Source organism: Mesoplodon densirostris, chromosome 2 (assembly GCF_025265405.1).
Source record: "Mesoplodon densirostris isolate mMesDen1 chromosome 2, mMesDen1 primary haplotype, whole genome shotgun sequence".
Lineage (NCBI taxonomy): Eukaryota > Metazoa > Chordata > Mammalia > Artiodactyla > Ziphiidae > Mesoplodon > Mesoplodon densirostris.
The window spans coordinates 136,821,828-136,836,845 of NC_082662.1; the positions used below are offsets into that span (position 1 = coordinate 136,821,828).

The 15,018-nt window shown below is 36.6% G+C and overlaps 1 protein-coding gene across 2 annotated transcripts in view; it reads right to left on the reverse strand.

Moving 5' to 3' along the window:
• Positions 1 to 15,018, reverse strand: part of INTS7 (integrator complex subunit 7) — a 90,605-nt gene that overhangs the window by 32,081 nt on the left and 43,506 nt on the right. For both annotated transcript variants that reach the window (XM_060090933.1, XM_060090934.1), the window contains 4 exons: positions 12,312 to 12,409; positions 9,400 to 9,639; positions 7,698 to 7,835; positions 6,401 to 6,607 (listed from right to left, as the gene is read on the reverse strand). In XM_060090933.1, the coding sequence (XP_059946916.1) occupies positions 6,401 to 6,607; positions 7,698 to 7,835; positions 9,400 to 9,639; positions 12,312 to 12,409 (683 nt within the window). The remainder of the gene's footprint in view (positions 1 to 6,400; positions 6,608 to 7,697; positions 7,836 to 9,399; positions 9,640 to 12,311; positions 12,410 to 15,018) is intronic.

A 15,018-nucleotide genomic window follows, 5' to 3' on the forward strand; every position in this document is an offset into this window, starting at 1 on the left:
ACCTGGGAATAAATCTAAGGAGGGAAAAGACCTGTACTCAGAAAACTGTAAGACATTAATAAAGGAAACTGAAGATGACACCAAAAACTGCAAAGATATGCTATGCTCATAGCTTGGAAGAATTAATATTGTTAAAATGCCTATACTACCCAAGGCAATCTACAAATTCAATGCAATCCCTATCAAAATATCAAATGGCAGTTTTCACAGAACTAGAACACATAATTCTAAAATTCATATGGAAACCTTACAGGACCCCAAATAGCCAAAACAATCTTGAGAAAGAAGAACAAAGGTGGACGTAACACACTCCCTGATTTAAAACTCTACTACAAAACTACAGTGATCAAAACAGTATGGTTTTGGCACAAAAACAGACACATAGATGAATGGAACAGAATAGGGAGCCTTGAAATAAACCCACATGTATATGGTCAATTAATTAATCTACAACAAAGGGGGCAATAATACACAATGAGGAAAAGACAGCATCTTCAATAAATAGTGTTAGAAAAACTGGACTGCTACATGCAAAAGAATCAAATTGGACTCCTTTTCCACATTACATACAAAAATAAACTCGAAATGGGTTAAAGACTTAAATGTAAGACCTGAAACCGTAAAATTTCTAGAAGAAAACATAGGAAGTACACTCTTTGACAGAATACTGTCTTATTGAGCTAAGTATCCTCTGTCTTACCTAGCAATATTTTTTTGGCTATGCCTCCTCAGGCAAGGGAGACAAAAGCAAAAATAAACAAATGGGACTACATCAAACTAAAAAAGCTTTTGCACAGCAAAGGAAACTATCAACAAAACAAAAAGGCTGCCTACTGAGTGGGATATTTGGAAACAATATACCTAACAAGGGGTTAATATACAAAATTTACAGAGAACTCAAACAACTCAACATTAAAAAAAAGCAAAAAATCCAATTAAAAATGGGCAGAGGACCTAAACAGACATTTTTCCAAGGAAGACATACAGTCAAAAGGCACACGAAAAGATGCTTATCCAGGGAAATGCAAATCAAAACCACAATGAGATATCACCTCACACCTGTCAGAATGGCTACCATCAAAAAGACCACGAGTAACAAGTGTTGGAGAGGATGTGGAGAAAAGGGAAACTTGTGCACTTCTGGTGGGAATATAAATTGGTGCAGCCACTATGGAAAACAGTATGAAAGTTCCTCAAAAAATTAAAAACAGAACTACCACAGGATCCAACAATTCCACTTCTGGGTTTTTACCCAAAGAAAATAAAAACACTAATTAAAAAAGACATATGCATCCCTATGTTCACTGCAGTATTATTTACAACAGCCAAGATACAGAAGGCACCTAAGTCCCCATCAAGAGACAAATGGATAAAGGAGATGTGGCGCATATACATATATATATACACACACACAATGGAATATTAGCCATAAAAAAGAATGAAATCTTGCCATTTGTGACAACACTGATGGACCTAGAGGATATTAGGCTAAGTGAAATAAGTCAGACAGATGAAGACAAATAATGTATGATTTAACTTATATGTGGAATCTAAAAAACAAAACAAATGAACAAACATAACTAAACAGAAAGAGAGTCACAGATAGAAGAGGTGATTGCCAGAGGGGAAGAGGGTGGGGAGAGGAAACTGCTAAGGGAGATTAAGAGGTACAAATTATCAGTTACAAAATAAATGAGCCACAGGTATGTAATGTACCATATGGGGAATATAGCCAATAATTATGTAACATCTTTGTATGGTGACAGACAACAACTAGACTTAACATAGTATCATTTTGAAATATACACAAATACTGAATCAGTATGCTGTGCATTAGGAACTGAATTTCATAGGTCATTAAATGTAAATAAACAAATGAACAAACAAATTCATAGAAGAATAGATCAAATTTGTGGCTACCAGAGGTGGAAGGCTGGGTGGGGGTTGGGAGGGAGAACTGAATGAAGGTAGTCAAACGGTACAGAATTCCAGTTATAAGTAAGTCCTAAGGATATAACAATATAAGGATATAAATACAACACAATAAAGATAACTAACACTGCTGTATGATATATATGAAAGTCGTTAAGAGAGCAAAATCCTGAGTTCTCACCACAAGAAAAAAAGTTGTTTTTTCTATCTCTTTAATGTTGTATTTATATGAGATGATGGATGTTCACTAACCCCATTATGGTAATCATTTCATGACGTATGTACACATTATGTTGTACACCTTAAATTTGTACAGTGCTGTATGTCAATTATATCTCAGTAAAACTGGAAGAAAAAATAAATTTTAAAAATACTATATTGAATATTTGAAAGTTGCTAAAAGAGTAGATCTTAAAAGTCCTCTTCACAAGAAAAAAAAATTTTCTAACTATGTGTGTATGTGACAGATGTTAACTGTCACCATACTTACTGTAGTGATTTCACAATATATACAAATATCGAGTCGTGTTGCACATCTGAAACTAATATGTTATATATCAATCATACCTCAAATATATAGATATATAAAGTTTAATTGTATTAGTAATTTGGGAAACTCCAATCATAACTTCCAGAACATACCAAGTGAGGGGGAAAATGTAGAGTAACAGGAACTCTTATACACTACTGGAAGGATTGTAAATTTGTAAAACCACTATGGAAAAACTCCTGGTATTAGCTAGTCAATTGAAGATGTATATACCTTATGCAATTCCACTCCAAGGTAGTATTTTAGATCAGTATCTCTTAATAAGGGTAGGAGTATCCTCAGCATTTCTGGAGATTAAGCATCTCCAGCCACTGACCATTAGGCCAACAGCAGTCCCTCCAACCCCTCTATCACTGGGACAAACAGAAACATCCTCACACATTTCTAAATTGGAGCAGGGGGCAAATACATAGTTCTGACTGAGTACTGCCTTAGAGAAGGGTTTTCAATCTCAGTATACTAGTGACATTTTGGACCAAATAATTCTTTGTTGAGAGGAGTTGTCCTGTGCATTGCTGGATGTTCAGCAGCATCTTTGGTCTTTACCCACTAAATGCCACTAACACCTTGGCGAGTTGTGATAACCATAAATGTCTCCAGACATTGCCAAATGGAGCTAGAATCATCCCCAGTTGAGAATCAGTATCCCAGAGAAACCTTTACATAGGTGCATCAAAATATGTCCAAGAATGTTCACAGCAGTAATGTTTTAATAACAAAAAACTGGAAAAATCAAAATTTCCATCAACATTAGAACGGGAAAATAAATGGACGTATAATCATATAATACATGGGTACACAGCAGTGAAACTGACCTAAAGCTTTATGCAACAAGATGGATGAATCTTAGGAATATAATTTAGATAACCAAAGCAAGTCAAAGAAAAATACATGATTCCTTTTTATATAAAATTCAAAAACAAGCAACATAAAACAATACCTTAAGAGTTAAAGAAAAGCATCTTAAAATTGTAAAGAAAGGTAAGGGAATGGTACATACAAGGTTCAGGATGGGGACTTCCCTGGTGGCGCAATGGTTAGTGGTTAAGAGTCCGCCTGCCAATGCAGGGCACACGGGTTCCAGCCCTGGTCCGGGAAGATCCCACATGTTGCAGAGCAACTAAGCCTGTGCACCACAACTACTGAGCCCGCGTGCCACAACTACTGAGCCCACGCGCCTAGAGTCTGTGCTCTACAACAAGAGAAGCCATGGCAATGAGAAGGCCGCACACCGCAATGGAGACCAACACAGCCAAAAATAAATAAATAAACAAACAAACTTATAAAAAAGAAGATTCAGGATGGTGGTTCCCTTTGTGAGGCAGGAACTGGTATACAAACATGGAGGGGCACACATGAATTTTAAAGGAAATGGTAATGTCCCATTTCCTAAACTGAGTGTTAGGTATACTTGGATATTTGATATTTTTATATACCTCACATAATATATATATGTAGATATCATACTTATTCAATATTTAATAAAATAAAAAATAAATCTAAAACCCACCATTGTAGGCAGATTGCTAAAATCGTTCCTCTAACTCATGCCGCCACTTCCACCCCCACCCCAGTCTCCACACCTTATATAATCTCCCTTAAAGTGTGGGTAGAACCTGTAACTTGCTTCTGTCTAATGGAATATGACAAAGGTAATAGATTTTGAGGATGTAATTTAGGTCCCTAATGAGCTGACTTTATATTAATCAAAAGGGAGATTATTCTGGGTAGATCTCGCCTCATCAGGTGAGTCCATTAAAAGAGGGTCTTGAAGGTAAGAGATTCTCCTGTGGGCCCTGAAGCTTCCACAAGTCTTACAGCTATGAGGAAATAAATCCTGCCAAAAACTACACGAATTTAGAAGAGGACCCTGAGCCCAGGCCTCAGACAAGACTGGCCCTGGCTGACACCTTGATTGCAACTTTGTGACAACATGAGCAGAGGACCCAGTTAAGTCATGCCTGGACTTCTGACTCATAGAAACTGTAAAATAATAAATGGGTGTTGTTTTAAGCCACTAAATTTGTGGTAATTTGTTACACAGCATGGAAAACTAATACAAACACTTCTTACAATTTTTATTTCTAAGAAGCAAGATAACTATCATTAATCACTGCACTGGGAAATTAGGCACCCAACATCACCATAGCGGCCCCACAAGCACAGAATTTTTAACTTCTCTTTAGTTTGGTTGAAGAAGGTAAAAAGTATAATCCTCATAGCTGACAACCTCAAATTGGAACATTCATGTGTCAGAGAGTAAAAGGGCAATGCTCAAATCATCTTCGTTAAAAAGACAGAAAGCTACCGTCAAATCCATACTTGTCAAATGAACAGATTTTCTAAAAACCTTAAAACAAAACAAAACCCTGATAGTATAGTACAATCAGAAATGTGAGAAGTTCCAAATGATTGTATGGATCATACTGCCTTCCCCTTCAGACTATTCTCAAGTGGAGAATCATTTCCTGATTTCTTTTTATCCTCAAAGCAGTGTCTGGCACATAGCAAGTGCTTACAGTGTTGAATAAAGGAACTCCATTTCAAAAGATGATTTGAGGCCCAATAACCTGCCCTTGCCCGTGTTAATGGCAAAACAGAGACTAAGACAAGGGCCTTCTGTCAAATGGGTACTTTCTTCCTACATCAGAATTCAGTCCTTAATTACTGCCAAGTCTCGTTAAACACACATACCACTCAAATCATTAAAAGACTATTAAATATTCAATGGGATTTTTCATAATATTAATTCTATCTGCCTCACTGTTTTGTGAGCCTGTTTCACAGTTCTTACCATTTACTGTACTGCATGATTAACAGTTTTCTGTTCCACATCAACTAGAAAATGAAATTACCCTAATGACTGGAGGCCATAACTGTACTTTTTCATTTCCTGAGGTATTTATTAGCCTGATATAGGCAACAACAATCTTTTCCTAGGATAATCAAGAGGAGAGAATCACAGCAGTCAATGCTACCCCTTAAAATGGAGGGCAGCCATTCCTATATTCCTGTTTTAAAACGGCAGTTAATCAATAAATCATTCTTCAAAAGATATGTACCCACAGTAATCTGAATAGTCTGTCTCTTTTGTGACATCTGTTTATTCTTTGTTCTACTTTGAAACATTTCTCTTTGCATGGCCCACCATTAAAAATATTTTAGATTATGTGATAAATATAAAACAGGTAGCAAAAGTTTTATGGCCCTATCTAAATATATACATTTTTTAAAGTTATGTGACAATACTTTAAACATGTTTAGTGCTGATTACATAAACTCTTTACTCTTAAGGGGAAAAAGTCCAATGCCCATTTTAGGGAACAGATTCTTAGGAATATAACTAGTTTCAAGGAAACGTTAAGGATCTGCTCTCTCTGCCACACCCTTTCTTTCTTGGCAAAAAAAAAAAAGGAAATAGCTGGCTGACTGTTAATTTGGAATAGGAGGATATCACAGTGGGATAAAAGGTTCAGACAATAGCATCCCTCATAATTTCTTCTTTATTTACAAAGCAAGAAACTCTAGTTTCTTAGTGAGTAGTTGCCAGGTATGAGATGAGGTGGAGGGTTTATGTTTGACGGTAGCAGTGACCCAGGCTGGGGTCTTACTAACAGGAGTCTGGAAAGGGAGGATCCTATCTCCACTTTATCCTTCCTGCATGGATTCAGCAATCCTCTTCACATATGTACCTGATACTTGATAAAAACAAAATGATAAACGTTCACCAATCTATGAATGTTAAAAAGTGGGGGAGGGGATAATGATCTACTTCCATGTCCTATTTATTACTTTAATACTGCCAAATACATATATATCAGCAGGTTTTTCAAGGTTAAAAGAGGATAAGCCCAAAAAGAAAAGGGAGCCCATTGTCACACAAGTCATCATCACCAAAGGAGAATTAAGAGGACTTACCGTTAAGGAAGCAATCCCTTTGTGGTAGAATTTTAAAGACTCAGCAATGCAAGAAAGTGCTGAACTATAATTCTCCTCTTGCAACCCAGTGAGACACTGTTCTGCATGTGAGAACTCTTTCAAACTATTCAGCCAGAAGTAGAAATGTTCTGAGGCAACCTGAGTCAGCAAACTCTGATAAAGCTCTCTGGCCATGTCGTGATTACCCTAAGAAAAAAAAAAGGGGGGGAGGATAATGAGGTTCTTACACTTGAATTAGTTGAAGTAGCAGCTAAAAGAGAAACCCAAACCTTGGATAAGTTTTAACAATCACTCCTCACATTATAACTCTGTGAGACTCAGTCTAAGTATTTCTTCAGAGAAAACATGCTGAGCTGCTTTTATGTAACATAATGACTGAAGTTCTTTACCAAAACAGTTCCAAAGAGAAAATGAATGGAAGTAACTATAACCCATGTCTAGAATTTTAGTTCAAAATATAGAAAGTATAAATACTTATTGTATGTCATTTTGTATGACCTATTTAGTGGGGTGGGGAGAACTCCAGTTAAGTTCCATCAAGCGATTACCAAGAGGAGCACTGCGCCCTCTGGAAATGACTGAGGGAAGCATAGCTGTGGGAGGATGTGAATGTCTTTTAATGCCTGGGGGCGAGGGATGCTCACTGTCTTGCAGTGCTTGGATGCTTGGGACAGTTGGGTTTAATAAAGAAATATCCTGTCAATAGTGCTTCTTCTCCCATTTGAGAAACACTGTAAAATGTGAACATGTGCTTCAATCACCTAGAATAATGCTTCTCAAATTTTGTTCTCTGGACTTATCCCCAAAGAATTTCTATACTATCCAAACTCTATATTTCCTCTCAAACAAAATTAATAAAAATCGTTAGGATTTCCATATGGTTGAGAGGGAACAGAATACTGAAACTTTCCCATTTCCACATAAGAATGATAAAGTTGGAGAGGGAAAGGGAGGAACGACATGGTGTACTGAAAGGGGAGAATATCAACGTGGGTGGGAGGGAGCACAGGACAAAATGAAAGTGCTGCTAACAACCTACAGCCAGAAAGAGCTCATATTTTTGGAATTCCCACCGAACTTCCCCATAACAACATATATACCATTCTCTGTGTATATGTTAAAAATTAGGTCCTTTCCTTCATCATCTTTTAATCCCATGACTAAAAAGTACTTCTACCTTCATCTTTAGTTTTGACTAGGAGTAACAATCACACAACCTAAGGTTCGTAATCTGCCATTTTCACCAACCCAGTTCACACAGAAGGATAATACGTACCATTCGGGATGCCTGTCTGGCAATTCGGTATACAGTCCATCCATTGGAGACGCTTTCAAGCTGCTGCTTAATTACTGCCTTTACTTCAGCAGACAGTGCTTTCTGACTGGCTACAAAAATCACAGTGGCCAAGCTCACCTAACATCAAGCAAGAAGTAAGAAAGTCAAGAAAATCATTAACTCTCTGCAATGTCAAAGATAACTTTACCCAAAAGGGTGAAAAACTAATTAGAGCCTATCAAAAAAGAACAAAATTTGTCTTCCTTTGACATTTATAAAATTTCCACTTTATTCCTTTGCTCAGAGCATTGCGTATAATAGCAAATAATTAGAAACAATGCCCATAAATATGGATAAACTATGATATAATCACACAATGAAATACTATAGAGCAGTGAAGTGGATAAACTAGAAATACACTTATCAGTATAGACGATTCACACAAAACAGGCAAAAATAGGCAAAATGCAAAAGATTACATGCAGTATGAGAACACAAAGTTAAAAATATGCCAAAAATATTGCATATCACTTAGGATATATACTAAGGTAGTAAATACATAACAACATGCATGGGAATGACAAGAACCAAATTCAGGAGAGTGGTTACCTATCCTGATAGGAAGGAAGATGACACTATCAGAGAGATACACAGCGGGGTACAAGTCAAGTGTACTAGTAACACTTTTTTCTTAACCTAGGTGATGGATGCAAAAGCTTTCATCATATTATTCCTTATGTGTTTTTGAATATTATGTTTCATAATTTAAAGCTGCTTTAAAGTAGTACTAAGAAAAAAGCAATAAAAAACATTAATTGAAAATGCTGCTTCAATGAAAACTAAACTTGGCTAACTGCTTCTCAGTATTCCAAAGCTGATACATACAAGGATCCATACATACTGTGATAACTGCCTGATTCCCATGACCACTGCCACTTAGTCATCTGGGTAACCATTCCTGATAGCAAATGATGAAATGGGGGCAATCTTTTACACAATGCCCCCTGCAGGATTAAACATAAAATGGGCTTGAGTAAGTAATTTCACTAAGTTTTTTTCCCAAGCCATAAAGTCAGATGACCACAAACAATATGGAGTGGCTACTTTAAAGCTTACATATAAGTTATGCATACTTAGAATGTAGTCTACTCTCAGCCCAGGAGAACTTTCAACTAAACATTATTGTACAGCTTCCACACCTTCTGTTTTTTTCTAAGCATGTACCTTTCCCAGCCCCAGGACTGTACTGAAACCTAAACTGGATCCTAAACAGCTAAAGAGGTCCTGGATTGGCAAAGAGGAATTGGGTTAATTTATGGTCATTGATATCACTAGGTTTTTAACTTACATTTTTGGAAGTACAATACACGGTTTGGTTCATTATTTATTTGCTTTGTATAAAAAAGGAAAAATCTTCAATTTCATTTTGTCCTTTGTAATAAAACAAAAATATCAGATTGAAGGCTTTGGCTACACTAAGCTGATTTGACAGGGCTTAGGAAGAAAGCAGTTTTACACATGAACTAAATAGGGCTTTGTATACCAAAAGAGGAAATGGTAAAAAGCTCCAGGTCCCAACCCTATTTTGACTTCAGCATGCTCTTGGTCTTAGCTAATTACTTTAACCTGTGGAATTCTGAAAGTAATTCCCACTAGACCAGATCCTATTTGTCCACAGCAGGTTCAAAAAGTGGCTCCTTACCAGAAGTTCTTGTTGCTTGTCTGTGGCTGATCGTCCAATCACCTTGTAGAGCTCCATGAGGTCACCGAGCATTCCATCGCCCAGCACAGGCAGCTGCATGGCAATGGCGGCCAGGCAGTGGCACATCAGGATCTGGGAAGCGTCCTGAGCACTGTGCAACTGAGTCAACAAGGTCTCAACTACAGACTGGCTGAGATGGGGCCTACTCTTGGCCAACTTCACCATACAATTCAGAGCGATCTGCATATTGAATAGAACACGGACCAGTTACATTCTGAAGGTTCATATGAAGTGAAGCTTTAAAGAAAGTAACTCTCTACAAGTTACTAGGAAAAAATCAAAGAAAAGGGTTTTTTGTAGGCATGACATTTTTCTTCATAAGAAACACATGACATTGAATCCCATATTAAGATCTGCAAGTGTGCCATGTTTAAAACTAAAATAATAAGACAGGATGGTACATTAAACACTCATTTTAATCTAAGACTATTCAGTCTAAGACTTGAGATGAACATCATAAGGAATAATGCTGAAAAGGCCAAATAAATGCCAAACTGAAATGTCATATTACTGCACTTTCATTACTTTTCAAGAACTGCTTCAAAAGTGTGGTTTGTAAACTTACCCATAACGGCATCTCCTAGGATGCTAATTAAAATATAGATTCTTGGGCCCTATCCATCCCAAACTTAATGAATTAACCTTTTTTTTTCTCTGGTGTTTGGGTTACTGAAAGTTTGCAGTTTAAAAAAGGTGCCCTAGGTGACTTCAGCACACTGAAGTGGGGAGGAGGCTTCTAATTTTCTCTTATTTCTCAACAGAAATCTAAATATCAGTTGGTCTCAGAGCTTCTATTCAGGCCAGTTAATCACATCCCTAATATCCCAGCCATCAAAACTAGAAACCCAGAAGTCCTCTAACTAATATAGCCAACAGGTTGCTAAACCTAGTCATTTCTACTTTTGTCAAGTCTCTAATACCCATCTATTTAGCTCCCTTTTATTCTCTCTACTACAACATAAATGTCTCCCTAATTCCAATCTCTTGAAAAGATGGGCCCATTAATCCATCCTTCAAGCTACAACCATGTAGCTTTCAGTGTGTTAGGAAGAATCATCATGTCTTTAGGGTCTGACAGACCCAGAGTTTAAGGTCAGCTTGCCCTTGACTGACTAAGTGTGTGTGAACAAGTTATTTTATCTCTGAGGCTTAATTTCCTCATGACTATAAGAGGAATACAAATTTCACTAGTTAGGGTTATTGTAAACAGTGAAAGATGTATATACAAGCCTTCAACAAAGTTTGGTATATAACAGACATATTTAAATAACAATAATAGCTACAACAAAAGTTAGAGCATGGTCACTACTTCAAAATTTTAAGATCTCATTACCTACAGAATCAAGCCAAAGTTCCTCAGCCTGACATTTGATATCCCCTATGATCGAGCAACAGTCTTTCTAATCTCCCTTTACATCAACCAGCCACAGTGGGCTACTTATCATTCTTCCAACATAACAGGTACATTTCTGCTTTCCTGTCTTTCATAACAGTGGTCCTTCAGGTTCAAATGATCCTTCCTCAATACTGAAATTCTACCCTGTCTTTCAAGGCTTATTCATATGACATCTACTTGTTCAAGTCTTCCCTAATATCCTTAGTTGAAATTAATCACTCCCCACTCTGTCCTCTCAATTAGAATTGCACTTTTGTTTAGACTACCAGAGAACTTGCGACATTCTGCTTGGTATTACAACCCCTTATATAAATATCAGTATCCTCTTATGGAGAGCTCCTCTAACAAAGGAACTTTTCTTGACCATCCATGTATGTCCCACTGTTCTGAGTCCAGTGTTTTATTGACACCTATGATTGGTGGGAAAGGTTTGGGGTTGCTTTCTTTCTTTCTTTTTAAACTTAAAATAAATGTATTGTGGTTCCAAAGGGATTCTGTGGACTTGCCAATCACATGTTGCCTACTTCCTTCACCACCCCTTGATTATCAGCTTTTATTTAATGGTACTAGTATCTTTACTGTACATCATTATGACCACATCATACCTTTTCTTAACATGCTAAAATAAGTCATGACTTCCCTCAAGCCATACCTTAGACAAGTTATAGTTCTTACATTCTCCAATGTCTACTTAATGGCCTTTTACTTCTATTAATTCTACTTTTCTTAATTATTTTGTACCACCAAAAATTATATTTTATGTTTCAATCCAATAATAGTCTCATTAAAAAAATTTTTAACTATCTCTAAGATGATTCTATAATTAAGTGAAAGTGAAAAGCCCTTAAAACTAGGGCTTCTATATGCTAGAAATTAATACACACTTACGCATTTATGAGTTTGACTGCAGTAATTTCATCAGTTCTTTGTGAACTTATCAGTGTTACCTTAGATTATAAACTTCCAAAAGTGCAGGAGCTCTATTTAACTCTACATTACCTAGGACCATCATATGTATCTATTACAATTTAATAAATACTTTCAACTGATGGCAAAATAGGCCAAAGCTCAAATTTTTACCTCGCCTATATTTTGGAATAACAACAGTCAAAATGCTAGTTTTGAAAGTGAAGATCAAGGGCCAATATTTGTTTAAGCCAGGAGCTGACAAACTCTTGCACTTGGGCCAAATCCTGCCTGTTTTTGTAAATAAAATTTTACTGGAACACAGCCACACCATCACCCTTCCTTTTTTTTTTTTTTTTTAAAAAAAAAAAAACACCACATTGTCCATGGCTACTTTTTTTCTACAATAGTAGAACTGAGCAGTTGTGACAAAGAGTGCACTGTCTGCAAAACTTAAAATATTTACTATCTGAACCTTTACAAAGAGATTGCCAATCCACACTTTAGGCAATGAAGACAGGCATTATATTAAAATAACTAATGTTTTCACCTTTAAAGTGGCTTGAGCACCTGGGCTATCATCTTCACTACAAAGTACCAGAAGGGATTCCAGGCCAAAGACAGCATCTTGTTCCAGTGCCAAAAGGTCTATAGGAAAAACACTAATTTTTTTTAGCGGTCAAGTAGAGAAGATTAAATGCACACACACACACACACACACACTTAGAAGAAGAAAACATTAAGGAGTCTATAGGAAATACTTCAATGCATAAAGCTAACCTTCCTGAAAAAGTACATGTGGCATTACTTCTAAAATGCAAAGGCTATCTTTAGACTTGTATATTTCCACTACTTTATTGAAGATTATAAAAATATATACATTGTATCAAGCCGAAAAGCTTCTGCACAGGGAAGAAAACCATTAACAAAATGAAAAGGCAAGCTGCTGAATGGGAGAAAATATTTGCAAATCATATATCTGATAAGAGGTTGTTAATATTTAAAATATATTAAGAACTCATACAACTCAACAGCACAATAACTCAATCTGACTAAAAAATGGGCAGAGAATCTGAATAGACTTCTTTCCAAAGATGACATACAGATAGGCAACAGGTACAGGAAAAGATGCTCAACATCACTAATTATTAGGGAAATGCAAATCAAAATTACAATGAGGGATCACCTCACACCTTTTAAAATAAAAAAGATAGGAAATAACAAGTGTTGGCAAGGATGTAAAGAAAAGAAAACACTTGTGCACTGTTGGTGGGAATATAAATTGGTGCAGCCGCAACAGAAAACAGTATGAAGGTTCCTCAAAAAATTAAAAATAGAACTATTATATGATCCAGCAATTCCACTTTTGAGTATGCATCTGAAGACAAAAACATTAACTCAAAAAGATATGTGTACTCCCATGTTTACTGCAGCATTATTTACACTAGCCAAGATATAGAAACAACCTAAATGTCCACTGATGTATGAATAAAGAAAATGTGGTATGTATGTATGTATGTATATATATATATATATATATATATATATATACACATACACACACACACACACACACGATGGAATATTATTTAGCCACTTTTTATAAAAGAAGGAAATCCTGTCATTTGTGACCATGGATGGACCTTGAGGGCATTGTGCTAAGTGAAATGAATTAGACACGGAAAACCAAATACTGCATGATCTCACTTAAATGTGGAATCTAGAACAAACAAACAAACACCAAGCTCACAGATACAGAGAACAGACTGGTGGTTGCCAGAGGTGGGGGGTAGGAGGTTGGGGGTGGGCAAAATGGGTGAAGGGGGTGGAAAGGTACAAACTTCCAGTTATAAAATGAGTAAGTTATGGGAATGTAATGTAAACCATGGTGACTATAGTCAATAATACTGTACTGCATATTTGAAAGTTGTCAGGAGAGTAGATCCTAAAAGTTCTCATCACAAGAAAAAAAACTTTACAATGACAATGTATGGTGATGAATGTTAACTACATTTATTGTGGTGATCATTTCACAATATATACAAATATTGAATCATTAGGTTGTACACTTGAAACTAATATTTTTTTTAAAATACACACACATACATTAAACCAAGATCTAAAGCCACAAAGGTATAAATAAAGCCTAACTGAAACAGTGTCACCAGCTTAGCTAAGGAAAAAACTAGCAAACCATGTAGCATGTGTCAATCTTCCAAACAAGACATAAATTATGCAGGTCCATTTTCACCTAGGATGCAACTTTCTCACGCAAGCGGAACTACTTTTAGGAAATAATCAAGATCCCACTTAATCTTATAAATGTTTTAAGTCAGGTCATAAAGAAATGAACCCTTTAGATGTCTCATGTAATAGCAGTACTATACCATCTTTTCACTACCTTTGGGCTAAAATTTCTCTAAAGTTTCTAGAAAGTTCTGAATAAATTACTTAACCACATTTAGGTTAATGTATGTCAGCTTTGGGACTTCCCTGGTGACACAGTGGTTAAGAATCCGCCTGCCAATGCAGGGACACAGGTTTGAGCCCTGGTCCGAGAAGACCCTACATGCCACGGAACAACTAAGCCTGTGTGCCACAACTACTGAGCCTGTGCTCAGAGCCCATGAGCCACAACTACTGAGCTCGCATGCCACAACTACTGAAGCCTGCATGCCTAGAGCCCGTGCTCCACAACAAGAGAAGCCACTGCAATGAAAAGCTCGAGCACCACAACGACGAGTAGCCCCCACTTGCTTCAACTACAGAAGGCCTGCACACAGCAATGAAGACCCAACCCAGCCAAAAATAAATGAATGAATGAATGAATAAATAAATGAATATGTCAGCTTTGAGGACATACAGCAATTTGCTGTGTTAAATGGTCGAAAATACTTATTACTATGGAAAAATAAAACAAGATTAGTTATTCAAATCAGAATCAACATACAACTTAAAGAAATGTCTCCTGAGTTAGTGTAGGGGCTTGGCAAACAATGTCTAGTGAAGGTCAGATTGCTAGGAAAACAAAGGCACTAGTAACAAGCAATGCTGAAGCCTGGTGGGGATAAGAGGGACTGCTGATCCTTAACAAAGATCAAAAACAAGCACTGAAACAGATGAAACATCCAAAATGCACTTCCTATTTCTGAACACCAGCATGAACTTCTCTAAGTGTTTAGGTCAAAAGACGTTAGGAATACAATAAAATATATGCATTATTTTCTATGCACGTCCTTCTTGATTGTGCAAATCAT